Below are 26,375 nucleotides of genomic sequence, written 5' to 3'. Positions count from 1 at the left end.
ATCGGTTGTATTAAAAAGTAAAATATAACCTGAATAAATGGTTGTAGTTGTTTTAAAACAGTAATTGCATTGTAAATCAATCACTTGGTTCCGCCTTTGTCATTTTATCAAGGTTTTTGGTTTAAACTAATTAAAACATTATAATTTTCTACTTGAAACAAGTGCCTTTCTTTTGGTTGATGTAAACGTCATTTTAATTGATCATTTACAGGTGATGTGGTTTAATCTACATTGAAATGATACGATTATCTTTAAGCTCCACGTGAGGCTTTGACTGAAAAACATCAATGTGTTCGAATAAAAACATACATATCTAATTAAGATGGTGAATTCTGCCTTTTGTTTTCTCTGTTTCTGAAATCATCCCAGAACACTCAGATGTTATAAGTGAGGGAGCATCACAGATGCTGCTCAGATTTTCTGCTGATACTCAGCGCGCGCTGACTCCAACAGGTAAACACATCGTGACGTAGAACGCTACCCTTCCTCCCCCCACCCACCCACCCCCATCACCACCACCAGCCTCCCAGCTGCGTCCGCCGCTGTCCCGTCCTGTCTGGCCGCCCTCCCGCCCGGTGTCTGCTCCACGCTCTACCCCGCTCCCGTCCCGGACCCGAAGCCTTTGCCTCCTCGTTCACCAACCCCGGCTCCCGGTCCACCCTTCTTCTCCACCCCTCCCGGTGAATGCACCACCAGCGCCGTGAAACATGACTGGCATCGCCGCCGCTTCTTTCTTCTCCAACTCCTGCAGGTTCGGGGGCTGCGGTCTCCAGTTCGAGTCTCTGGCCGAGCTCATCGTCCACATCGAGGACAATCACATCGGTGAGTCCGGGCCGGAGGAGGGGGGAGGCGGAGGGGCTCAGCGGCTAGCCGGAGTCGGCTAGCATGCAGCTAGCTACATTCCGCTATTTCTGCTGCCCGCTCGTCGTCGAGGTTCGGCAGAGAGCGACTTCCTCCTTTATTATTATTATTACACATGTATTACATTGTAATGTTAATATACGTTTAATGACACCATGCTTGTGATTTTAGCATTGGCGAGTCGAGCATGGTAGGTATGATAGGTGTAGCATCCCGGCCAGGCAGCGGTTTGTCAGCTAACAGCGCTGATAGGTCCGTGTTTACGTACCAGGCCTGATGCTGCAGCAGCAGCCCGACCCCCCAGTCAGAGCATCCCTGTCTGCTCTACCTGCACAACCCCCTTACGGCTCTGACGTCACTTCAGGCTAACCTACACAAGTCAGAATTGGATCTTCCTGCAGATAAAACAAACCGTTTCATTTAATTATCAGACATTCTGACTCTTATCGGTTATAAATGAACTTTTAATTTGTTTCCCTTCATTTTAATGACTTGAAGTAAATGCTGCAGTCCAGAGGAAGGGGTGATGTCACGTTTTCAGCAGCATCACATAAATATGATCAATCTAAAGCTTCAGATCAGAAAAAAAACAACTGAATAAATACAAACAATAATGTCCAATTGATGGTAAAAACTATCCAAACCAACCTGGCCATGTGTGGAGAAGTAACAGACCCCCCTGGTAAATCATAAATGAACCTACTTTTTTAGAAAATTGAGTTCAGTTCCACCAGCCTCACCCAGACGTGATAACTACTGGATATGTAGAAATAAGACCTCACTTCATCAGAACCGGTCACTAGAGCAGGCTAAAAGATCTAAAAAAAAGCAACAATGTTCTGAATAAAAAAATATAAAAAACGATCACAGGAAATTACCTAAAACGCTTCAGGGCTCACTGGTTTTAAAACAAACATCACAATGGCAACAGTCAGACACGGTGGCGGTAGGGTGATGGTCTGGGGCTGCTGTGCTGCTTCGGGACCTGAGCCATCTGCTATAACGGATAAAACCATGAATTCTGCTCTCTAGCAGAACGTCATGAAGAGAACATCTGACCTTTGACCTTAAACAGGCCATGCATGCTGGGAAGCCATCCAATGTGGCTGAATAAGAACTATTCTGTAAAGAACGGTGGAACACAGTCCCTCCACAGTGGTGACACACTCATTAACAGGTAGGGATAACAATGTCTGGAAATGTTTCAGTTTGATTCACAATTGTATTCACATCAAGGTTAAACAGCACATAATTGATAGTGCAGTAATAGAAATCATATTATTAGAACATGTTTTTCTTTTTTATCTTTTATATGTTCTTGGAGCAGCTTGTGACTTTTATCTAGTGAGGCGGTTAATAAAAGGTATGTTCTTCTGGTTCTACTCTAACAATGCAAGGAAGAAAACTGAAGGTAGAAATAGCTTCGAAACATATTTATTAAAAAATGCACCCAGAGTGATCCCTGCATTATTTACCAAGGCCGGCTGCCTGGACATTTCTCCGGGCCGTCTGATTGTGTTTTTCTTTCTACACTCTAACACTGAACCAACATGTTTCACGTGCTTGTTCGAGTTACGGTGTGCCGTCAGAAGAAACATCAAACCGTTTTTTAAAGAAGAAAAGTTGAGCCTTCAAGTCCACTAAAGTGTTATTATGGTAAATCCTGGTCCGCTGCTGGAGACGTCTCTGTCCCTCACTCACCCACGGTGCTGAGAAACGGCATTGGCAGCAGATGGCCACAGCCACCATTATCGGCTGTAGCCCCGGTACCCCTCTCCCCTGCGAAGGGGAAAACCCAGATCAGGTCAGTCAGAAGCACAAAAAATCATCATGTGATCGCGTTGATTGAAATTGCAAGTTTGGTCCAAAAACGATAGATGGTTCAGCCCCATTAGCAGGTGTCACAGTCGAATTCAGCAGTAGTCGCTGAGGGCGCCACAACCACTTCCTAGATTTGGGCGTCGACTCGGGTAAAAATTGTCTGATTTTGAACGTTGTTTACTCAATCGAAACATTTATTTGTGGCTAAAATCCAAAACAGGAGAGACCTCTTAGAACTGTGTGTGTGCTTGAAAGGCAGTCAACAGATGAAAGACTTACTTATCTTTAGGGATTCTAGGTTTATTTTGCACCCTAACCCTGAATTATCATAGTTGTGGTTGATAATGAACATTTACCCAGTGGTGCATAACTGGTGCACCGATGGAACTAAAAGGATGGTGACACCACAGAGGAGTGCGCTGACTCGTGAACCTCTGAATAAAATCAGGGCTAGTCACTACTGGTGGCCAGTTTCTCTCCTCATGAGGCCGTTGGAAGGAGGTGAAGGGGTAAAATGGATGCTTCATTGAGCCAGTCTCCATGGCAACTGGCAGTCTCTGACAGGGTTGGGGGGGCAGTATGTTGGCTGAGTTATTGCACACCTGCTGTCTCACTAACAAAGAGCTCAGCAGAGCCGCCAGCGGTGGTGATAACACTCTAGATCATGGGTCATGTTGTGGATGATGGTGAGCAGGGCGTTTCCTTCCAAATTCACTGAAAAGGTTGAAATTAGCCCAGAATTCAATTTTATCACGCTGCACATCTCTTGATCTGCAGTTTTCCAGTGAATTAAGGATATTAACTAAGGAAAATGTGGACACAGGTATTATTTCCCCAGTCCTGAAGCCCCAAATGAAAAAAAAACCATAACAAACGCCCCATCTGGCTTTTGGTTTGCCCTTTGACTCCAAGTGTCTGTGTAGCAGAATGCTGGTTTAGTGGTCAGATCTCTTACTTAGATTAATGAATCGGCTCCTCTCCTCTCCTCACACCACTCCTTATAAGCAGCCGGGCCAAGCTCATACACTGTCTGATCAATATTGCGACTAGATCAGTCAGCAGTGAGACCAGATGGAGACTCTGGTGAGCGTGAGACATTTTCATAAACCAGACTTTAGCCATGCTGGTGCTGCGGAGAGCAGGCATCGTCTCATCATGGCTGCAGTCTGTGCTGCCCTCTGGTGGCAGGGCATTGATGTGATTTATGTCCCACTTTGGGTTTGAATCCCTAATCTGAACCTGAGTCTAGTCTGGACAGACCAGATGAGCCGATCGTGAGCCGTTCCATGAGAGATTTGGGTAAATGTAAGGCTGATCTCATCCCATCAGAAAGGATAAAGGTGACATAACACCGTTTAGATTACAGCAGAGGAAGTGGTTCAGGTGCTGAATGTGTTTGTTGTCCAGGGCTTGTGTGTGCAGCAAGTCTAGGTAAGGCTAGAGGAATGTGATGATGTCAGGCTCCTGCGGACAAAATCAGCGAGTTGTGTTCTCACCTGCACAAGCGCACACCTGCCTCTTACCTCAGCGGGGTGGTGGTGGTGGTGGTGGTGGTGATGGTGTGTGTGTGTGTGTGTGTGTGTGGGGGGGGGGGGGTTAAAGATACTGTTCAGACCACGTGGAAACCAGTTCCATGTGCCGGGAAGTCCCAAAGCTTTGGATCAGATTTAACTTAGACTTTGATGTTCTGGAGTTGTGTTTGCACGGTTGCAGCATTTAGCAACAGTTTTTTTTTTTGGTGATCCAGGTAGGGATCCAGGTATGGCCCAATCGTAATATCATTTCATATTATTCTGTTGAAGGAGGTTCCATCAGGTTGTCTGCTGCTGATCACCAATGAGGGCCCATCATACTGATCACATGGATTGGCTGTAACTTTTATGTGGTTATGCTGTGTGCTGCTAATCTGTAAAAAGGGACCCTTAACAGTGACTTAGTTTTGACTAAATTATTTTTACTAACGTTTTCAATGGAAAAATACAAAACCCAACTATTTTCAATCACTCAGGATGATCATGTCCAGGATGCCTGACTCTACACCCGCGTACTGCAGCAGAAAGCAGCAACCATTCAGCCTACGTGAAAACTGAGAAACTCTAAATGTAACATTAACCCTCTCAGGCTCAAAATAAGTTTTGATACAAGGACGAACAACTAAGTCTTTCAAGGGTTCTTCTGAGTTAAAAAAATGCTCATGAAGTACGTATGTGGAGTAACCAGGTGGGTAGGTTTTAACGTTGCTAATCTGCAAGGCCTGCCTCCAGAGGGTTAAAGCTCTCAGCAGTGCAAATGGAGCAGAAGGTATCATTTTAAGATTTAGACAAAGATTTACATGATTCGTTACTGTTATCTGTTTATTTCCTGTAGCAGGGTTCTAAGTGAGAGGGCAGTGGGTTTTGTTTCCATGTGTACGAGAATCACAACATTAGGAAATTGCTGCGTAACTTGGTGCACGAAAAGATAAATGATGAGCAAAACTTAGAATTAAGAAATAAACAAAATGAAATGAAGATAATATTGGGAGACAATAATTAGAGAAGCAGCTACTTTATACAAGTCAAGAGTAGATACTGGTCAGAGCGGGTCAGTTCAGGTGCAAACACAACATCGGGTCATGTGACTGAAACGAAGCAGCTGGAGTGGGCAGGTCTACGATTGTCATTCATGAGTCCAGACGCAGAGGGCAAGAAACTGTTTTTGTGGCGAGAGGTTCTGGTCCGAATAGTTCGGAGCATCCTGCCAGATGGAAGCGAGTCGAAGAGACTGTGTCCAGGGTGACACGAGCCTGCTGTGTTCTGAGCTGCTCACCCCAGTGTCCTGGAGGTGTACACGTCCTGTATGGAGGGGAGTTTGCAGCCAGTGACCTACTCAGCAGAGCACACAATACACCACAGCCTCTTCGTATCCCTGATGGTGGCTCCAGTGTACCACATGGTGACTGACGAGGTGAGGATGGACTCGATGACTGCGGTGTAGAACTGCCTCATCGACTGTAGGTTGTGTTTCTTCAGCTGCCTCAGGAAGAACATTCTCTGGTGGTTGAGGTCTTCGGTGATGGTGGTGCCCAGGAAGCAACATCAGTGATTGTGATGGGAGTGTCAGACAGGGTTGTGTGTGTGTGTGTGTGTGTGGGGGGGGGGGGGGGGGGGGGGGGCTTCCTAAAGTCAACAACAACCTCCACTGTCTTCTGCATGTTTAGCACCAGGTTGTGGCTGCAGCAGGACACCAGCCGGTCCACCTCCATACTGTAGGCAGATTACGTCGATCACATACTTTTCATGGGGATCGATGGATAATGAGCGCTGGCCAATGAATCGAAACACCAGTAGTTCTGATGAAAAAAGCTAAATCTGATGGTAATGCTAGGACCGTATCAAATCCATCACATTTTTTAAATCAAACTTTGCTGTTTTTGTTTTGTCTGAATTCCATACTTCCATTCTAACCGTATTTATTCACCTGAAAGGTGCGTAATTATAAAGTGAGCCAGAAATAATTAATCAAATCAGTAGCCTCAGAAATTCAGAGGTAAAAATGGCAAATCTGCTAAACAAGCTAGCTTCAACAGTTTTCGTAATGCCTGTTAGCAACGTTCTAATGCAGAATAGCTACAAATGTTTTGTGGAGATTAAAAAAATAAGAACGCTCGATATTGACTTTTTAAAATTCAATTCAATTCAAGTTTATTTATAAGCACCAAATCACGACAAGAGTTGTCTCAAGGCACTTTACACAGTAAACACTCCAACACAGGCCAGTTCATTAAGCCAATCAGAAAAAAGTTTCCTGTATAAGGAACCAAGCAGGTTGCATCGAGTCACTGACTAGTGTCAGAGTCTTTACAGCAATCCTCATACTAAGCAAGCATGTAGCGACAGTGGAGAGGAAAACTCCCTTTTAACAGGAAGAAACCTCCAGAGGATCGTGGCGCAGTATAAGCAGCCATCCACCACGACTCACTGTGGATCGAGAAGACAGAGGAGACACACACACACACACACACACACACACACACACACACACACACACACACACACACACACACACACACACACACACACACACACACACACACACACACACACACACACTCCCAAGTAATGTTTCTATGGTTACATTGTGGTTTCTTAGTAAATATTCTATTTGGTGAGAGATAAACTTTATTGTATTTATCCTAGTGAATCTATAACTAAACAGGTAAACTAGTAGTAGCACATTCAATGTCAAAGAAAGTAAAATGTTATTATCAGGAGCGGGAGAATGTTTAAGTGGTTAGCAACAGTGTTCAAGCCGATGGCCCCCTCCATTTACCGATACCCGATGGACCGATGTCTGTCAAAATGAGTTGAATCCCCTTCATTTGGAGAGGCTTTTCTGAAGACAGCCGAAGACGTTCCAAACGCCAAAGTCGAAGATATACGCCCTGGGTTCGTAGTCTCACTGCTGTGTAAAATGAAAAGTACTTCGATTTCATTTAGTAATAAGAAAAACGGCCATGTTTAATTTGTCTCCAACAGCAGCTAAATGATATTTCTCTGAGATTATCTCTGTGATGCCTTTAGACCAAAAATAATTAGTAAGTTCAACGTGGAACTTTGGCCTTTGGTTTGATCAGGAAGTTAATGAACAGTACAAGTAAATTCATGTTAAAGAGTGAGAAACCCCTAAATCAACTTTGTTTTGCTGATTAACTGTATAGATGTGTCTAATAGTCCCATAAATATTTGTAGTTGTTATAATGGCATTTTACTGCATCTTATTTAATTACTAATTCAGCCAAAAATCATCATTACTTCTCCATCTTCAGGTTAAAACTGCCATACACTGATTTTGAATCAGTCACAGCTAATGACTAAGAGGTGCCAAGTGATGGTGGTTCTGTTTTACACTGCTACACTAGACTACAGCCGAGTCTCGGCCGCACCTCCAGCTGACTCCATAAGCCTCCTTCAAAAACGTCCCCCTTCCCTTCGTCTAATGATGATACTTATTTACAAATTGTGCCCAATAAATCACTAATTCTTTCAAAAACTAAATCTCAGATGTGCCATCCCATTTTGAGAGAGAGGAGATAAAGAGATTGATGTATAATATCTGCAGGGTACGTACCGATACCAATATTTTCCTATTATACATTTTAATGCCAATAGCCGATACCAGTGTAGACCAATAACATCGGACATCACTAAAAATAACAATAATGAAAGGTGTGATTCTCTTGCATTTGTCTGAAAACCTTTGCCAATAACATGTTTTTGACTGAAGGCGACCACTGGACTATCCGGTTGTCTGTCTCACCAAACCACTGGGTCCTCCACTCATAACTCACTTGTGTGTTTAGCAACAGAACACCACTGATGTGAGAGGTTCTCCGCTCAATAATATCAGAGAATATTATAATAATAACAGCCGGCTGCTACAACTTCAACTTTAGTACAAACTGTCAGAGTCCCAAAAACAAAAACACCTTTTGAAATCACAGACAACAAAAGACATTTGGACCTAGGAAACGACTGGTGTTTAGCACATTCTCGTTTCCTCTGGCAATGCAGGCCCTGGTGTTGGGTGGGTGTGTCCTAAGGATGATAGCTGACGGTAGGGGTAAGTGTTCTTGTTTAGCAGATTTGCCCTTGTAGCTTTAACCAACTTAAAAAACAAAGCTGTGGTGCAGAAGTACACAGAGTGCTTTTGAATGGTCTCATGTGCAAAATTAGCCGTTACTGTGTTTTGTTTTCTACGAGTGTTTAAAAACTCTAGAAGTGAAGGAGGGATGATATCAGAGTTTTTATGTCTAAAATTCAACTAAGTTCACAGAAACATGTCAGGTTAATGGAGGTCGAACCCCCCCCCCCCCCAACCAGGGGCAGTAAATTTACCGTAGACCCTACTCATTTATACACGAGAATACTGAGATTTTCCACACGTTTGTATTCACAACAGTTTGTGTTGCTTGACCCAGACGTGCAGAACCCGTTATGTAGCTGTTCCTTTACATCTTTGGAAGGCAACTTCGATGTGAAGTCTGGTTTTCAGACGACTACGGTCCCTTCCCCTTTTCAAAATCCTTTTTCTTTTCCTGGGACAAGAAGAACGATCCTGTTCCTCAACTTTGGATGTGGAACGTGTGCAACCCTCCGCTGTTTGTTGTTCAAACTAACCGAGTACAGCAACAGCGTATCTGTCGGTTGGTTTGGCAGACGGCGTGCTTTCAGGGCGTACGACTGCTCTCCGCTGTTTTGCCTTATTTGCAAAACTGTTGCACTAATAACAGCAATAGATGCACAACATTTTGGAACCTAATCAGTTTTTGAACTCTGAATTTAATCAACACTTGAGTCTTTATTTTGTGCATTGTTCAGTATTAATGTCAAGCATTTGACCAAAGTTAATGAAACAAACCAATAAAGTGATCACGTGTTAAATAAAAACAGGTGAATAAAAACAATAGTGCTTTAAAGATGTCCGTCACTGAGAAACCATGTTTAATGATTATGTCTGATTATTATCAATCACTCTGCGTGTTTCATGCAGGCTGAACATGAAAATAGTCTCCTACACCTATCTCCTGCATTAGCTACTGATAGAAAACAGACGGTGAAACTCTAAGATTAGAAAATCCTTATAGATCTACGTCACACTGTCACTGAACACTCATGGGCTCACCCATCTAAACCCTTTTTACAAGACACACCATGCCGGTAAATCGGCGTAATATTACCGCAATGGTATGTCTATAAACGCGCCATGCCGGCATGGCGTTGCGCGAATTTTGCGATATTCGTTCCGCCTCGCTTGGTAGTAATATTGCGGTAATGGTCTGTCGTATGCGCCCTGGCGCAACAGAGGCAGATGTCATGATGACGTGAGGAGTTATTGCTGAGCTCCGGCTGGCAAATTTATTGAAAATGAAAGTAAACACAAGCAATAAGGTTTGCTTTTTGAACAAAATCAGCTGAGATGGCAAACTGGAGCGCCGCAGCGCTCCATGAGCCTCTCTGTTAGAGCTGAAGCTCAGATCACCAGAGACTGCACAGGGACTGATGGGGACAGACACCTTTAGGAGCTGCTTGTTAAAAAAAACTTAACGATCACGGCTTCAATCGCCATAAAAGGCAAGTTATGTCCAAGATAAACGGAAGTCTGCAGCAGCGCAGAGACCGCCCCCATACCCCCTTTATGCCGCCATCGCCTAATCTTTTATAAAATTGCCACGATTGCGCCACATTACCGCCATAGTCTGATCTTATAAACCACCTTCATCCTCCCCAGGGAGCCGTGGCAAATCCCGTTTTGCAAACGCTCTGGTCCTGTAAAAACTGCTTCTAGACTCACGACGGGGAAGACTGTTGTTGGTTTTGAGTCCAGGAAACAGCAGAGAATGTCTCGACTAGTAGAAGCTAACCGTTAGCGTTAGCAACTCCACCACACAGCAGAACTCCTCCAGGCTTGTTATTTTGGAGATAAAACATCAGCGTTGCAGAGCAGACAGAGTCAGTGGTAGAGTTGTGTTGCTGTTAGCAAAATTTGGAACGGTGTTTTAATAATAACAATTATTGTGAAAGTTGAAATATCTAATTAAATTGTAAACATCCTGGCTCTTTTCAGCCTCACGGATTTAACTTACATCTGCAGAAATATAACACCTTAAGACAGCTAGAGGGCACCACACGATCAGAATTAGCATCATTTAGTCCAGGTCAGGTGGCCAGTTTGCTTCCCATCCCTCCATTAAAGGTGTGAGACAGGAAGGTGTGTGTGTGTGTGTGTGTGTGTGTGTGTGTGTGTGTGTGTGTGTGTGTGTGTGTGTGTGTGTGTGTGTGTGTGTGTGTTAGAGCATGAGAAACCATGTGTTCATGATACTTTTGTAACGACCTGTGAAGGTGTAGCAGAGCAATTACTGGACTGGTAATCCTGAACTGGAATCTGCAGACCATCTCATTTCACCGTGCGCACACACACACACACACACACACACACACACACACACACACACACACACACACACACACACACACACACACACACACACACACACACAGTGCATGTCGGAAGTGGCAGGACCCAAAAAGCACTGAGAAGTGTAATTACAGAGGAGTATATCCACCCTCCCCCCTCCTGTCTGCTCCTGCTCCTCCTCTCGTCTCCCTCCGTCCGGTTGCCTGCTGCTCTGGAAACACGTTAAAATGCTCTTTGTGGCTTAATTAGCAGGCTGCACAACAAGCCATGCATTCTTGGCCTGGCTTCCCACACACACACACACACACACACACACACACACACACACACTTCAGCATCTTGGACGTACAGATCTGATTCTTCCTACTTTTCCTTCAACTTTTACTTTATTTCTCATCACTTGTTATTTTGATTCATCAGCCTTATAGATCAGGCATGTGTGTGTGTGTGTGTGTGTGTGTGTGTGTGTGTGTGTGTTCTTTCTGAGCAGCAGGTAGGATGATTACGTCTCAGTCATAAAAGGCATTCAGGGACCACCCACCTGACTTGTACATGTGCACATGCTCGAGTGTGACGATCTGCCGTGTTTTTCAGAACCTTCTGTGTTCTGACCCGAAGCAGCAGTCCCGCGAGTCCACGTCTTTTTTCTCTTTGTGTTTTGGCCTGATGTGTTGTTTCTCGGTCCTCCTCTGTGTTCTTCTGCACTGTGGGAAGTCTGCGTTCTTTTTTTAATTATGAGGTGTGAAAGCCTGAAAACCAAAGAGTGCGAATGCTAACACACACACACACACACACACACACACACACACACACACACACACACACACACACACACACACGAATGCATCTGTGAACCATTAAATATACAGCTACAATTATTGCTATATGTGACTCACACGTACACAGATGCTGGATTTTTTTAGGTGTTTTGAACGTCCCCGTGGTGAACACTTGATGGCACTGGTAGTTCACAGATGGCTCCGGTGCCGGGCGTTCTCATGCACACTTGCTCCTGTTTCTCAAGGAGCAACAGGCTGAGCGTTGAAGTTATTGCTGCTGGCCTCGGGCGAAGAAGTCAGCTTCTGTCGTGTTCCTGACAAAAAGCTGTTCATTTACAGCCTCTCGTTTCTTTTCATTTCCCTTTTTTAGGAATCGCAGCAGCCATGTGGTTAAACACGTCAGTTAGTTTCTTATGAAGGCGTGTTGGACAGAGGCGCTGGGAAACCTGCAGCCTGTTGGCAGGAAGAACACATTGTTGACTCATCCGACTGTTTCTCTCCCAGACACAGATCCACGGGTTCTGGAGAAGCAGGAGCAACAGCAGCCCACTTACCTGGCCCTCAGCTACATCAACAGGTACACACACACACACACACACAGAGGAACTGCAGAGGGCAGCATCGTACCAGCCGGTAGGGTCTGTAATCATGTGACTGGTGGGGAGAATGGTGAATGACTGATGAGTTCTGAAAGACCGAGCAGCAGTGACTCATCCACAAACAAGCACACAAAACCACATGAGATAATCACTCCAGCGGCCGGGGGCAACGTCTTAGGATTCCTGTGTGTGTGTGTGTGTGTGTGTGCCACATCCCACTAAATGCTCCATCCCATCAAATCACTACAAGATGCATCAGTGAAGGAGACGATGTTGGAAGGAAGCGGCAGAGTGAGTGAGGGTTGGTTTTCAGTAATAATTCCAGCAGCGGCGAGGTTATAAATGTCATGTTTTGGTTCAGGACCGTTTATTCATCATCACACCACAAGCAGCCGACGGAGCAGGACGCATTTATTCCTGGAGTAAACCCTTCGTGATTGGCTGAGGAGAGATGGACATGAAAACTGAATCAGGAGAATTATGAACGTTCTAATTATCCCACAACAGGAACATTAATAAAATCAGATAGCTCAAATTGTCACGAAGCATTAAACTAATGATAAGGAAATGTTGATATTTGCTTCATGAACAGCTGAGTATGAAGAAAAAACATGTGGTGCTATTTAGCATGGCAGGGTTATTAAGCCTAAAATCACTTCCCTGGAGGACCTGGAGGTGCTTCATGTAGCTGCTGCTGACGTTTAGCATGAATTTAAACACGTAATATGAGGCACGTTGGGATTAATAAAGCAATGAAAGTGGTGGGTCTGTTTTAGGACTAGCTGTTAGCTCATCAGTCCTGTCAGATTATAGCTGTTTCTCCAAGCAGAGGCTGTTCAGGGTAAGATCTTCGAAGACTCGGGGATGTCCACCAGAGCCTTTTAAACGTGAACATGGTGTAAATGAAACCTCAGCCGTCTGCGAGGCTGTTATAGTCCACGGGCGCGATTCCACCAGACGCAGCGGTGTACAGCCCCAGAGGCGTAGGGACGCACCGCTCTGCTGAAGTCATGCTACTCCTCCAGAACACGTCAGCCTTTGAACTTCAGAACAGGCCAGACAGGAAGTCAGAGGTGCGGTGTGAGACTTCTGGCAGATTTCAAAATAAAAGACACGTGCAGATTTCCTGTCGCCCCAATTAAAGCTGGGAAAGCTCTGGGCTCTTGCTGCCCTCCTTCCCTGGTGAAGTCACGTGTGATCTAGCTAATCTGGGATTTGGTGATCTCGTGGGACTGGCCCAGGTTTCAAATCAAACTTTGACCTGTGAAGCGTGCCGGTGTATCTGTAGTGTTAGACTCCAGAGTTGGATATTATATGATAGCCTGCCTGTGTCAGAACCCACAGCATCAGGGAGGGGGCGCTGCTGAGTAACAGCCTCTGTCCCATCAGGTTCATGACGGACGCAGCGCGCCGCGAGCAGGAAACCGTGAAGAAGAAGGCCACACCCAAGCTGTCCCTGTCCATCACCGGTGGACTGTCCAGGAATACCACGGCCACGCCCCCCCGCCACACCAGCGGTAACCTGACGCCTCCCGTCACGCCTCCCATCACCCCTTCCTCCTCATTCCGCAGCAGCACGCCTACAGGTACGACAGGTGTGGCGCTGAGCCCTGTGTTTGGGTGTGTGTGTGTGTGTGGAGTGGAGAGAGACCGCTGCAAATGAGCCTGTTTGACAGTCAGGATCACACCAGCGGGAATGTTCTCTGGAGAGTGGAGGGAATGCTTTAACACAAATGGAATATGGCCTGTTTCTATACCTGCAGTAGGCGGAGCCTGTAGCAAGAGATGGTTCATAAATGAAGCAAATGCAATTCAATTCAAGTTTATTTATATAGCGCCAAATCACAACAAGAGTCGTCTCAAGGCACTTCACATAGTAAACATTCCAATTCACAGTTCATTAAGCCAATCAGAAATAATGTTTCCTATATAAGGAACCCAGCAAATTGCATCAGTGTCAGTGACTATACAGCAATCCTCATACTAAGCAAGCATGCAGCGACAGTGGAGAGAAAAACTCTCTTTTAACTGGAAGAAACCTCCAGAGGATCCTGGCTCAGTATAAGCAGCCATCCACCCTGACTCACTGGGGATCGAGAAGACAGAGCAGGCAGGCAGACACACACACACACACACGCACGCACGCACGCACGCACGCACGCACGCACGCACACACACACACACACACACACACAAAATAATGTGTCTATAGTTCTATTGTGATGTATTAGTAAATATTCTGTTTGGTGAGATCAACTTTATTGTATTTATCCTAGTGGATCTATAATTAAATGGGTAAACTAGTAGTAGCACGTCCACCGTCAAGGAAAGCAAAAAGTTATTATCAGGAGTGGGAGAATGTTTTAGTGGGTAGCAGCAGTGTGCTAGACGATGGCCCCCTCCATGAGGCCACCACAGCTCAGCAGAACATCATTGTTGCTTCTTCTGGGGAGAAAAACACTTAGAGAGAAAATAAAGTTAACAGCTGAAATTGCACAAAATAGTACAGTTAAAGAGCAGATTGTAGAAGAAAGCAGTAGTGTGTGAGAAGTGGTCAGTGTGTCCTCCAGCAGTCTAAGCCTATAGCAGCATAACTACAGAGATAACTCTGGATAATCTATCCTATTTAGATGGAGGCATGTTGGAGGCAGGGCAAGGGAGAGCCGTCTTTACCGACTGTACACTCCACCTCCCTCTACTCCCCCACTTGTCCTGATCTAGGCTAACATCAGATTTTAACCATAGGCCCTATCAAATAAAAATGTTTTAAGTCTATTCTTAAATGTAGACAAGGTGTCTGCCTCACAGACTAAGGCTGGGAGCTGGTTCCACAGGAGAGGAGCCTGATAACTAAAAGATCTGCCTCCCATCCTAAGTTTAGATCTTCTAGGAACCACCAGTAGACCTGCAGTCTTAGAGCGAAGTGCTCGCTTAGGAACATATGGAACAATCAGATCACTGATGTATGAAGGAGCTTGATTATTAAGAGCTTTATATGTGAGAAGAAGGATCTTAAAATCTATTCTGAATTTAACAGGTAGCCAATGTAGGGAAGCTAAGACAGGAGAGATATGATCTCTCTTTTTAATTCTCAACAGAACTCTAGCTGCAGCATTTTGGACAAGCTGAAGACTTTTAACTACATTCTGTGGACTTCCTGAGAGTAATGGATTACAGTAATCCAGTCTTGATGTAATAAATGCATGAACTAGTTTTTCAGCATCACTCCTGGAAAGGAGGCTTCTAATCTTAGCAATATTCCAAAGGTGGAAAAAGGAAATCCTACAAATTTGTGAAACCTGGGATTTGAATGACATGTCCTGATCAAAGATAACACCAAGGTTCCTTACTTTGTTCTCGGAGATTAATGTAATGCCATTCAGGTCAAATTCCATTTGGCTTTCCTTAAAATAGAAAAAAGGGAAATCTGTCAGGGTGGAAAGGTGTGTGTGTGTGCGTGTGTGTGCGTGTGCGTGTGTGTGTGTACTTGTCTTTATAAGCTTATTTGGACAGATTTTAACCTTTAACCTGTGTGGACATTCCCACATTGTGGGGAGCTCTGGCTGGTTCCCGCAATAACAGAATACCCCTAAACGTGGTTTTAGAGGTATGGTGGAATTCACTTTTACTTTGGATTAGTTTAGGTTAGGCATAGTGGCGTCACTAAAACAAATGGAAGTCAATGGATGTCCATACAAGCATTTAGATGCAAGTGTGTGTGCGTGTGTGTGCGTGCGCGTGTGTGTTCGATGACTCCTGCAGTGAGCAAACCAGTCAACACTTTGCTAATTACATAGCAGCTGCCAGGCTGTGTGTTTGCATGGGTCGAGTGTTGCACAGCTCAGAAGCAGATGTCAATTTCAGCCCAAATGGGTTAGGTCTGGGCTGAGACACACACACACACACACACACACACACACCCTCTTTCAACATGTGCCAGGGTGCCATCAACTTCCTCATGCTGAGGTGCAGCATTTCCTGCTAGAAGGTGGGGGGTCAGTGTGTTAGCCTGAACCTCAGTCATGTGGTCTGGCCATGCAGCCCAAGTGTGTGTGTGTGTGGAAAGTATTCTGCTCTTTTTTCCGGGCTGTGCAATAGCGATCACTCCCACTTAATTATCCCCTTCTGAGTGCCAATCCCTGAGTTTTGGCTTGCAGGGACTCACGAGAACACCATCTTTGTTTTATCTGCCCTCAGTGGCATGTGGCCTACTTCTGCACCCAGCACAGAGAAAAGCATTAACACAGAGTGGCGTATCATCTCTGTGTGGCTAATTTCAGTGGCAAGATGTTCCCTCAGCGACGACCCCACCGATTTATCATCCGACATGACAAATGTTGTGTTTGTTGTGCATGGCTCCGACGGGCCTCTAGGCAGCGAGTATGATGAGGAGGAGGTAGACTACGAGGAGTCGGACAGCGATGAGTCGTGGACCACAGAAAGCGCCATCAGCTCCGAGTCCATCCTGAGCTCCATGTGCATGAACGGGGGAGAGGAGAAGCCCTTCGCCTGCCCCGTCCCCGGGTGCAAGAAGAGATACAAGGTGAGGTTAGAGCCGAAGCTGCATGAGGCTCCAGCTGGGATTCCACCCACACTGGAGCTTTTTGTCCCCGTATCACATGTCCGGGCCTAACGTTTCAGCATAAATCCTCTCTGATTGGAAGTGCATTTGCTTTGGTTGATGTTCATCTCAGCCTGTAACAAGAGCCTCCTTCAGCCTGCTGTCCTGGCCCTCTAACTACAGGACAAAAGTGGAACATCACTCCTTAATGCTCTTTCAGGGACAACTGGGGAAGTTAGATCCATTTATATTAGATGAGAAAGTCAAGGCCTTGTAAACCACCGAGAGCTGCCTCTAGATGGCACCAGAGGGGTTAACACGGTGGAACTGAGGCCCATTTTATTCTTCTATCCTTTCACTGACCGCGACGTCTACTGCACACATGTCTGTGTCCTTAATGTCGTTTCTTTTAGAAACCCAGTTTTGTGTTTTCATTTGTTTTTCTAATTCCTGCAGGTTGTGATAACAGCCGTTGTACATATTTCCTGTTCTCCAAGTGTATGTGCTGCCGTAGCGAGTGAGTTTCCTGACTGTGGGATTAATTAAGACATGGGCCATAGTGTGTTTCTGTGTTTTTACTGTCCCGTTTACTGAACAGCCTCTGTTTGGAGAAACAGAGATTCTATCCAACAGGACTGAGGAGCTAACAGCTAGTTTGAATGTGTTGCAAAGGTGTGTTTCTAATCTATTAAAGGACCTTCAGGGTAAATTCTGGGAGGGGAAATTGAGTGGGAGATAAGATTTTACCGTCGTCTCGGGACAATGATCAGACCCGTTTCAGCAGTGATGTCACCAAAAAGTGTCCACAGCAACATTAATAGTTTAATTCTGTCAAAGTACAGCTATTGAGTCCATTCGGTGGACCGGGAGAGCTGCTGTGTGATGTAAAATGTGGCGTTCAGTGACCAGATGAAGCATCATTTCTTACGGTGCTTTGTGAGACAACAGAGCCCGTGAATTACGTTGTGGGGGGATTTAGACGACGCCCACTGATGTCATTTTCTACTGATTCTCAACCAATCAGCATGAGTTAACCAAAGGCTCAGCCCAGCTACTCAGCCGGGCCTTTCTCAGTACCTACCCGTTCGGGTACGTTGTTGGTTCCTGAAAACGGCTAACTCAGCCGACCCTGTGAAGACGAGACACATACATGCTGGGAAGTTCTGGCAAAAACCCAACAGTGGAAACGCGTCCATCAAAAACGCCCACTCCAGATTATATCAGGATCTAATGGTGGCACAGTTGGCTCGCAGAGACAAGGTTGCAGGTTTGAATCCCCTGTGCAGCCTTTCTGCGTGGAGTTAGCACGTTAGCAGCACGTTCTCCAGTTTCCTCCATCAGACCAGAAATGTGCATCTGTATCTCTAAAGCTGTAACTGGCTTTGGGTCAGAGCTGAATAAAACGTGAAGACACACACCAGTAAACACACCTTCTAGTGGTTTATAAATAACCGACTTACACCACTGACGCAACCATAACCCCAGTCTGCTGTAGAATTTCACTAAGTGACGCCACAGAATTAGGTTTTAGTGTGCTCCATCTAGCGGTTAGCTCATCAGTCTTTTAGAGTGTAAACAATATTTCTCCTAATTCTGTCATTCTTTTGATCTCATCAGAACGTGAACGGTATCAAATACCATGCCAAGAACGGCCACCGCACGCAGATCCGTGTGAGGAAACCCTTCAAGTGTCGATGTGGCAAAAGCTACAAGACCTCACAGGGCCTGAGACACCACACCATCAACTTCCACCCCCCCATCTCCACCGAGATCCTCCGCAAGATCCAAGGCTAGAGCCGGAGGTGCCCCTGACACGGCCCGGTCCCCACCCGCCCCTCACACTAACGCATCAAGTGCATGCTTTAAGTTCTTTTGTTTGTGTTTTATTTGTCCTGCATTATTTTTATTACTATTATTTTCTATCCATATCACTTGTATTTCTGAGAAAAAAAAAGTATCTTTGTAGTATTTTATTGACGTACCTTTGCACATTTGTTTATGCTATCATTTATTTTCCTCTATGGTTTAACTGACATAAGGTGCTAACGGTAAAAAACAGACAGAAAAGACAAAAAAACAAAGAGAAATGTAAGAAGTGAAACAGGAAGTGATTTTTCTTTGACCTGCTGGTCTGGGAGCAGGGTGGAGCCCACGGAGGCTCCCGGTCCGCTCCAGGCAGCGAGCTGAGGTCTGTGCCTTCACCCAGAATTAAGTTAATAAATATATTAGTATATAAAACAATAGATATGTATGTGTACATAAAATATAAAGTATTCATGAGCTTATTCATAAATAGTTGCTTTATTTTATACATATAAATATATATTCAGTGTCTAGGTGTAGTATTTTGTTTTTGTCCAGTCTGACGGGCAAACAGCTGGTTTGTTGTTTTCTCACACTTCACATTAGGAGGTGATGTCATTTACTGTTGGACACACACGCGCGCGTGTGTGTGTGTGTGCGTGTTATCGTACTGTTGATCAACAAAGCCGTGCCAGATTTCACCAAACTAAGCTTCATGATGTATTCCAGTTGCCAAGATCTTTGTTTTTATTCCATGATGGTTGCCAACAGCTCTCCACTGCCAAACACTGATCATGTGCCTGATGGGGGCTGGGGCTTTCCTAGAGACGGGGTTGTTCTCCCCACGCCTCTGGATGTAGGCCAGCAGAATGTCTTCATGCATGTTTTCTGAACAGGAGGTTGTTTTTGTATTGAAGAGATCTACGACTTGTCTTCTCTCTGTGTGTGTGTGTGTGTGTGTGTGTGTGTGCGCGCATGTGTGTGTGTGTGTGCAGCAGCTTTCCACTTTGTTGTGTGTTTTCAGCAGTATCTTCATCAGCCTAGAGTATTGGTGTGTGTTCAGGGTTTCTGATGTTATGATGTGTTGGCCATCATAGGAGCTGCAGCTGCAGCTAATCCCTCTAATCTAGACTTTATAATCCACTCAAGGCTCCCAGCCATTGCTCCTTTTGTCTGACGGTGAATATGCTGACAGGCGCACACCCTCCGCTGCTTCTGTGTCTGGCTGGTGCTGCAAACGGAGCTAAAGCATCAGAGGAGGAGAGGAGCGGAGGCTGTGCGCTCCGGGGGGGGGGGGTGTCCATATCCCATGTACAGTGAATGTATCGTAACGTGTCGTCAAGTGCTTTTAAATTATATTTTCGTATGTAACGTTTGTTTTTTGTACGAGGGTTAAAGTTGTTGCTGATGTTAAACTGTTTCTATACAAAAGATGAGCTGCTGCTTAAATGTAAACAGGAAATGACTGAAAAAAAAAACAGCAAAATAAAGTAAAAAGTTCTGTAGCGCAAACCGACTCGGTTCTGTTTGACCCGATCAGCCCAAGATGAAGAACCAGGCAACGACATTGATTTTAACGAGCTGGATTTATTCATAAAGATCTCTGCGAGACGTTTACACGTCTGACATTCTCACATGGGTGGGGGGGGGGTCTTAACGCTTAAATAAAGACGAAGCAGTCGAGACGGTCCACAGGGGCCCACAGACCAAGCTACGAGTTCACAGTTCTACTTTTCTAATAAAAAAATACAGGTGTGTCAGAGTTGGTGTCCGTATCTGATGCACGGCCGTTCTGCCCAGACAGACAAAAAAGTGCACAACAGGAAGTGACCCGTCTTGATTCAAACACGAGGGCGGTAACGATGGGAGACAGGTCTACAACAGCGACTCACAGGTGTCTGCAGCACGTCTGTAGCGTACATTCAGGGTAAAGCCTTGTTCGGTGCAGCAGATGCATGGGAACATGGAGCCGACCCGACCGGCTACAGCTGCTTCACTTACATCCGTGTTTAAAGCTGCAGCTACAAGAAAACATCGTTTCACCCACATGCACTGGAAAAGGTGCTTAAAGATCAAAACAATGGTCACTCCTTCAAATAGCTCCACTCCGCGTCTCTTTCCTCCTCCTGCCAGCACTACCTCCCGTCTCCTTCAGATAAAAAAGGTGCCAGTGACTGTTCGTACCACGGAAACTAAACCGACGTCACAACTCAGGCCCTGTCCTTACTCCATCTGCTCAAAGTTCAGCACGTGGCCGTCGAAGTGCGTGAGGACGTGCCTCTCGAAGAGCTGCTGCTGACAGTTGAGAGGGAACTGCTCGGAGCAGACGGGGCACACCTTCCAGTGGCTCTCCACGTGCTGCTCGAAGCTGCGCTGCTCAAAGTGGGGAGGGAAGATGACCTCGCACAGCGGGCAGCGCTTGTGAATGTCGCTGCTGGAGGGAGAAAAGGGCAGAGGAGAAGATCCAGTCAGGCTCTACCGGGCCCATCCCCCACCCTCTACCTTGTGTTTCACCCAGCACGTCCTCGTGTCTGTGAGAGCTACCTGGAGTCAAAGCAGAAACTTCTCCGGGCGTCGCCGCACCCGCTGGACTGATGATCACATGACGGTCGGGCTCCATCACTCACCTTCAACACAAACACAAGAGATGCTTGCTGTTATTTAGAAACACGGAGCCAAAAGTAGGAAAGTGACATTAACTCGTTTTATGCACATGAGTTCAATGCGCTGTTCTTTAAGGCCACGCAGTGTTTGCCTCCAGTCAGCGCGGGAGGGGGGGGGGTATCATGAGCAAAAACACCATCAGCTGTTGAAGTTAAGCCAGGCGGGCACTGTGCGACTTTTTCACTCGTAGCACTCAGCTTCAGCTCACACTGCACGACCCAGTTCTCGTATGCGACCTGACTGCTCACACTGTACGTCTGGTAGCAACACGTCGGCCCTAAAAATATGCTAAAAATAGCCGTTTTTACTCAAACACGTCAGACTTTTTAGTCTTGTCTTGCCTGTTGTCCTTCGGGAGTGCTGCAGGAGGACACACAGGGATTTATGGGGGTTGGATGAACGAAATAAAGAAAGTAAATCTGTGTTTTGTGATCAGTTTAATTTGACATGAACACGACAAACACGCTTTCTTGACAATCTTTGTGAGTAAAAAAACGTGTAGAAACAAAAACGAACAGCGTGTGTTATTAGGGAAATAGCGGGCGAGCGGTGTTGATGAGGATTGCGCATGCGCCGTGAGCGGTTCTGATACTTTTTGGGTCGCAGCCGCTCGCAGTGCCGCTTCAACAGTGCGATACCCTCACGAGGGACGAGCAAAATATCAAACACACCAGAAGTCCGTGCGACCTCACGATTGCCGATCGGTAGCTGGTCACGTGGTGTTAATCGCCTCTCGTAACCCCCGTACACTACACGACGCTCGGCGCAAAACTCGCCCCGATCTCGTGGATTCTCGCACGAGTGGAAAATCAGCTCAAAAAAGTGAAAAAGTCGCACAGTGTACGCCCGGCTTTAGGTGGACGAGTAGGTGATGCTGCTACCTACTTTCTGGGCCTCTGGTGGATGCTCGATGTTCTCGGGGGGAGATGAGCTGCGGGCCGGCTGGATGCAGACCACCTCCCGGGCCCAGCCCGGTGCTCCTGGACCGGGGCTGGGTGGTGACAGTGGGGGTGCACAGGGAAGGGTGCAAGGCGAAGCCTCGGATGAAGGGTGGGAAATCTGATCTGGAGACAGCGTGACATCGACACGATCTGCAAACGGAGTGATCGTTACTGAACAGATGGGAGCAGAGGGACAGGGAGAAGACACAGGGGACGGAGGTTTACCTCTGGGCGCCTCGGTGGAGTAAGGGTTCCCATACTGCAGCTCGGCCGGCCTCTGGGGCACGAGTGGAGGTGGGGAGGGATTCTGGGGGTAGGGCAGGGGGTAGCGCAGCAACATGGGCTGTCTGACCTCGGCACCGTGTGCCTCCATCTCCCTCTGCCGGAACAGGAAACGCTGCAGCTCCTGGAGGAACACAGCATCCATCCCTCAGAGGCAGAGCTGCACGTTAGCCACATCCTCACACTAAAACCCAACATTTAACCTGATTATCAGATGCATTCGGATATATCACTGAATGCTTAAAACACAGTCGTTATCAGCTCCATAAATGATTCAAGCCCAGAGCTCCATTGTTTCAATTTACAGCCGGGTTTCCCACAACGCAGTTTTTGCCCTTTGTGATTAAATCTGCGGCAGGATTATTAGTGCCCTACTCATTACTGTAATGGGTGTCTGCTGCTCCTCTCTCTCTCTCTCTCTCCTGTTTCTTTCTGTGCCTCCTTTCCCTCCTTTGCTCATTCCTCCCTGACCTCCTCTCTTGATGACTTCATTAGCGCGCAGCTATCAAGTTTAACATTTAAACCAGGGTTGGGAAGGTGAAACAGACACGTAGCGTGGCATTTGCACTGTCTAATGGTGCTGTAGCCGGGGGCGAAGGGCGAATACGGCTGTAGGAATCAGTGAGGGGAGGCAGAAGAGAGAGCAAAGGAAAAAGTTCAGGTGGAGACAAAGCTAACAGTGCTAGGTTGTTATTATTTTAGCTGTTGTGTCAAGTTTATGCACATAAAACCATTTCTTAACCATGTAGACGTTACGCCTTTACCGTGGACAGCTTATCGGCTCCCTCCATCTGTGGAGGACAGCAGCGATGTGTTTTTCAGGATGAACGGGACCGAGGAGAACCACGTGTCCGTTTACAACACTTAACACTAAAAAGGAGACGGCACGGACCCGAGGATCAGCAGCTACGGGGAGGATGTTCAAATGTATCATTAAAAAGTTACTTCAGAGCGTCCAGCGACACGAACCGAGGCTCCATATCTGACGCTCCGCCACAGGCCGCTGATGCTGCCGTCACACACACACACACACACACACACACACACACACACACACAACCTGGGTGCTACTCAGAGTTGGGAGTTTAGTTGTCAAAACGAGGTTTGATGCTTTTATGGTTTTTACACAACCCCAGGTAGAGCTTCTACATTTCTCCATAAACATGGAAGATGAGGTTCTCATCCTGAGATGAAACATGAGAACGGTGAAGCGCTGTTCTTCTTCACCTCCTCCAAATGAAAGCACATCTATAAAGATAATCCAGAGTAACGGGCTGGTTTACCTCCTGCAGCTGCTGCTTGTCCTTCAGAGCCTGGGCCAGGTGACGTTTCAGTTCAGTCACCTCACTGGTTCGCTCCGCCATCTGCACCTACGGACACAACACACCTGCACCGTTAGAGGGGTCCACTACCTTTTTATTTTTATTAAGACTAAACACAATAAAAAACATGACTAACAGGTTATCTGATCCCTCTGATCTGATCTGTGCTTTGAGTTCATGTGAGCAGGTCTACAGGTGAGCCTCCTGGAGCAGTGAAGTGTGTGTGGGGCCTACTGTAACACACACACACACACACACACGCGCACACACACAAAGCCCAAAGAAAGCAGGTCTGTGCATCGGGAGACGAGGCGGGTCAGAAGATGCTCATAAATCCTTCCCCTCTACCGGAGCCGACCCGGTGGGATGGTTTACATCAGTCGCTGCTCGCTCTTCTCTTCTTTCACCCCCCCCATGTCTGTCCTGATTTCATCACTCTTAAATTCTGTCTGCTTCTCTCTCCCTCCTTCTCTTTCATCTCCTTTTTGTCTTCTCCCGGCCTCCCCTCACATGAATTTACAGCACCCCACCACACACACACACACACACTCGTGTCTCCCTGTGAACCCCTCTCTGATGTTAACAGTCATAAAGAACGTAGTCCTGCTTCAGCCTCGCCCCCTGGTCTCTGGGGCCACCGGGAACAGCGTCTGGGCCCCCCCGAAGCATTTGCCTCAGACAGGAGACTCTGTCAAAGCTGATGTAGAGACGTGTTTACAGCACAGATAAGCACACACACACTCACTCAGGGCTGCGGAGCAGGACGGGTGATGATGTTTTTGCCTGTTTTCAAAATGTCTGCTGAACCTGCTGGTGGAGGTGGCCTCAGACCAGGTGGAGTTTATCAACATGAATAAATGACATCACAGAAACTACTGATCTGACTCCGCCTTACTCTGAGTCGCTCCTCCTCGCCAGCCAGCTGCTGTTTAAGCGTCTCGTTGAAGGCGCACTGCTCCCTCCATTTCTCCTCCATCGTGGCCAGCTCTGCCTCCACCGAGCGCGTCTGCTCCGTTTCTGCCTCCTTGGTGCTCCTCCCCTCCCCCTCCAGAGTCATCTGCCTCTCCTCCTCCTCCACTCCGTCACTCACCCGCTCTGCTGTCTGCCTGGTTTCTGCCTCAGAGTTCTCCCCGGCGCTCAGCCTCTCCGTGCCCACCTCCACCCAGCTCGCCATCCTCAGGCTTTCCTCAGGGAGGTTCTCCTTCTCCTCCTTTTTCTTGGGTTTGGTTTCACTCCCAGCCTTTGAGCTGCCCTCCTGCCTTTCCTGCATCTCCGTGCTGGCGTAAGCATCGGCGGACGTGGGCAGCACAGAGGCGACGGCAGCTTCTGGGAGAACTGGAGTGGAAAAAAGCATGTTCTACCTGCTGGAAGCTGGAACTGACGAGGCTTTAAAAGCCTGGCGTACCTTTTCTAGGAGACTCTGGAACAGACGCGGGAGGCTCCTGCGTCGTCTCTGTGGAAACGTTCCTCTTTGAGTCCTGAGACAAAGATGGAGCACATCTAGTAACAGCTGGTGTGGTGTGTGTGTGTGTGTGTGTGTGTGTGTGTGTGTGTGTGTGTGTGTGTGTTTCAGTGCTCCGTACTCACTGCCTGTGAATCAGCAGTGTTGAGCTTGGCCACCTGCCTACGGAGCCGCTGACACTCCCGGTATTTCTCCTTATAATGCTCAGCAGCCATGTGGAGGCGCAGCTTCAGCTCCTCCACCTCCCTCTGCAGCTCGGCCTCGGCCTCTGACACCACCACCACGCTGGGTGCCACCTCCCCGCCTGTTGCAACTCCCTGAATCAAAAGTTAGTCAAAAATACACGGCAAAACAACCTAGCAAGCGCGGGGTTCAGAAGTTTGGGACACCGACCACCTCCTTGTGAGAGGTGCTCCTCATGCGGTCCAGCTGGCTCTCCATGCGCCGGCACTCAGCCTGAGCATCAGCCAGGCTGACGCGGAGCTCGTCGGCCTCCACGCGGGCGTGGTACAGCTCTGACATGGTGTGGTCGCGGGTGCTGGTGGAGTCACGCAGCTCTGAGGCCAGTAGGCAGGCCTGCTGCCGGGACGCCTGGAGCTGCTCCTCAGTCTGACGGAGCTGCTCGTGAACCCGACCCAGTTCCGCCTGAACAGGGTTGTGTTTATGAAGCCATGAAAGATAAAAAACACTCGTGTTTACATCAGGAGCAAGCAGCGGTACCTTGTCTGCTCTGTGCACCATCAGCTCCTTCTCCAGGCCGTCCCTCTGGGCCTTGCAGACTCTCAGCCTGTCCAGCTCCTCCTGGAACTGAGCGATGGTCACCTCCCTGTTCAGCTCCACCGCCTTCAGCATCTGCAGCTCCGCGCTCAGCTTGGTGTTCTCCAGCTCGGTGCTGCGCAGGTGAGCCTGACGGGAGCCAGGGCGGAGCAGCAGGGGTCAGACGGAGGTCGGAAACACTCAGCCAGCCTTCTGACGGTGTCTCACCTTGTACAGGTCTCGCTCATCCTTCTCGTTCTTCAGCTGGCTCTCCAGACCGTCTCGCTCTGCGGTCAGCTTCTTCAGGCGGTCACGAAGACTGGAGCGTTAAACACACACGTGTAACCAGCGTTACACCATTTGGCAGCTCCTCTGAGTGTGTGTGTGTGTGCTAAAACTGGGTGTATTTTACTAGTGGAAGCCACAAAAGCAGTGTAACAGTGACTGAGAAGCACTCAGATCTCATCAGATCTCATGACCTCTTCTGGTCCTACATAAAACATGAAGCTGCTGTTAAACCAGACCTCAATCATCTAATAGACAGCTGGCTAAACTAACACCTCGGAGG

General features: G+C 47.1%; 2 protein-coding genes across 5 annotated transcripts in view; one reads left to right on the top strand and one right to left on the bottom strand.

Annotated features, from left to right (window-relative positions):
• Positions 1-570: 570 nt before the first annotated feature.
• jazf1a (JAZF zinc finger 1a) lies at positions 571-18,503 on the top strand. Its single transcript, XM_015955942.3, has 5 exons — positions 571-822; positions 11,922-11,994; positions 13,406-13,602; positions 16,390-16,559; positions 18,195-18,503. Exons 1-5 carry the CDS (start codon positions 708-710, stop codon positions 18,369-18,371), a joined length of 732 nt encoding a protein of 243 aa, XP_015811428.1. The 5' UTR covers positions 571-707; the 3' UTR covers positions 18,372-18,503.
• A 1,444-nt stretch (positions 18,504-19,947) lies between these two features.
• Positions 19,948-26,375, bottom strand: part of tax1bp1a (Tax1 (human T-cell leukemia virus type I) binding protein 1a) — a 15,620-nt gene continuing 9,192 nt past the window's right edge. The window contains exons 7-17 of one of the 4 annotated variants that reach the window (XM_054744426.2): positions 26,036-26,126; positions 25,772-25,957; positions 25,445-25,696; positions 25,177-25,368; positions 24,995-25,067; positions 24,485-24,924; positions 23,551-23,637; positions 22,211-22,391; positions 21,930-22,135; positions 20,925-21,007; positions 19,948-20,814 (exon numbers count right to left, since the gene is read on the bottom strand). In XM_054744426.2, the coding sequence (XP_054600401.2) occupies positions 20,604-20,814; positions 20,925-21,007; positions 21,930-22,135; positions 22,211-22,391; positions 23,551-23,637; positions 24,485-24,924; positions 24,995-25,067; positions 25,177-25,368; positions 25,445-25,696; positions 25,772-25,957; positions 26,036-26,126 (2,002 nt within the window). In that variant the 3' untranslated portion in view covers positions 19,948-20,603. Of the gene's footprint in view, positions 20,815-20,924; positions 21,008-21,929; positions 22,136-22,210; positions 22,392-23,550; positions 23,638-24,484; positions 24,925-24,994; positions 25,068-25,176; positions 25,369-25,444; positions 25,958-26,035; positions 26,127-26,375 lie in introns of all 4 variants that reach the window. The other 3 variants (XM_070556058.1, XM_070556056.1, XM_070556057.1) reach the window with 3 other exon arrangements.

This window comes from Nothobranchius furzeri, chromosome 11 (genome assembly GCF_043380555.1).
Source record: "Nothobranchius furzeri strain GRZ-AD chromosome 11, NfurGRZ-RIMD1, whole genome shotgun sequence".
Lineage (NCBI taxonomy): Eukaryota > Metazoa > Chordata > Actinopteri > Cyprinodontiformes > Nothobranchiidae > Nothobranchius > Nothobranchius furzeri.
Note: the sequence above shows the minus strand (reverse complement) of the source record. Positions and strands in the feature narration are given on the sequence as shown.

Excerpts from the sequence above, each read along its gene's own strand:
- jazf1a (XM_015955942.3), top strand. The coding sequence starts at position 708 with ATGACTGGCATCGCCGCCGCTTCTTTCTTCTCCAACTCCTGCAGGTTC. Across the intron at positions 823-11,921 it reads CATCGAGGACAATCACATCG|ACACAGATCCACGGGTTCTG; the intron begins GTGAGTCCGGGC and ends TTTCTCTCCCAG. Across the intron at positions 11,995-13,405 it reads GCCCTCAGCTACATCAACAG|GTTCATGACGGACGCAGCGC; the intron begins GTACACACACAC and ends CTGTCCCATCAG.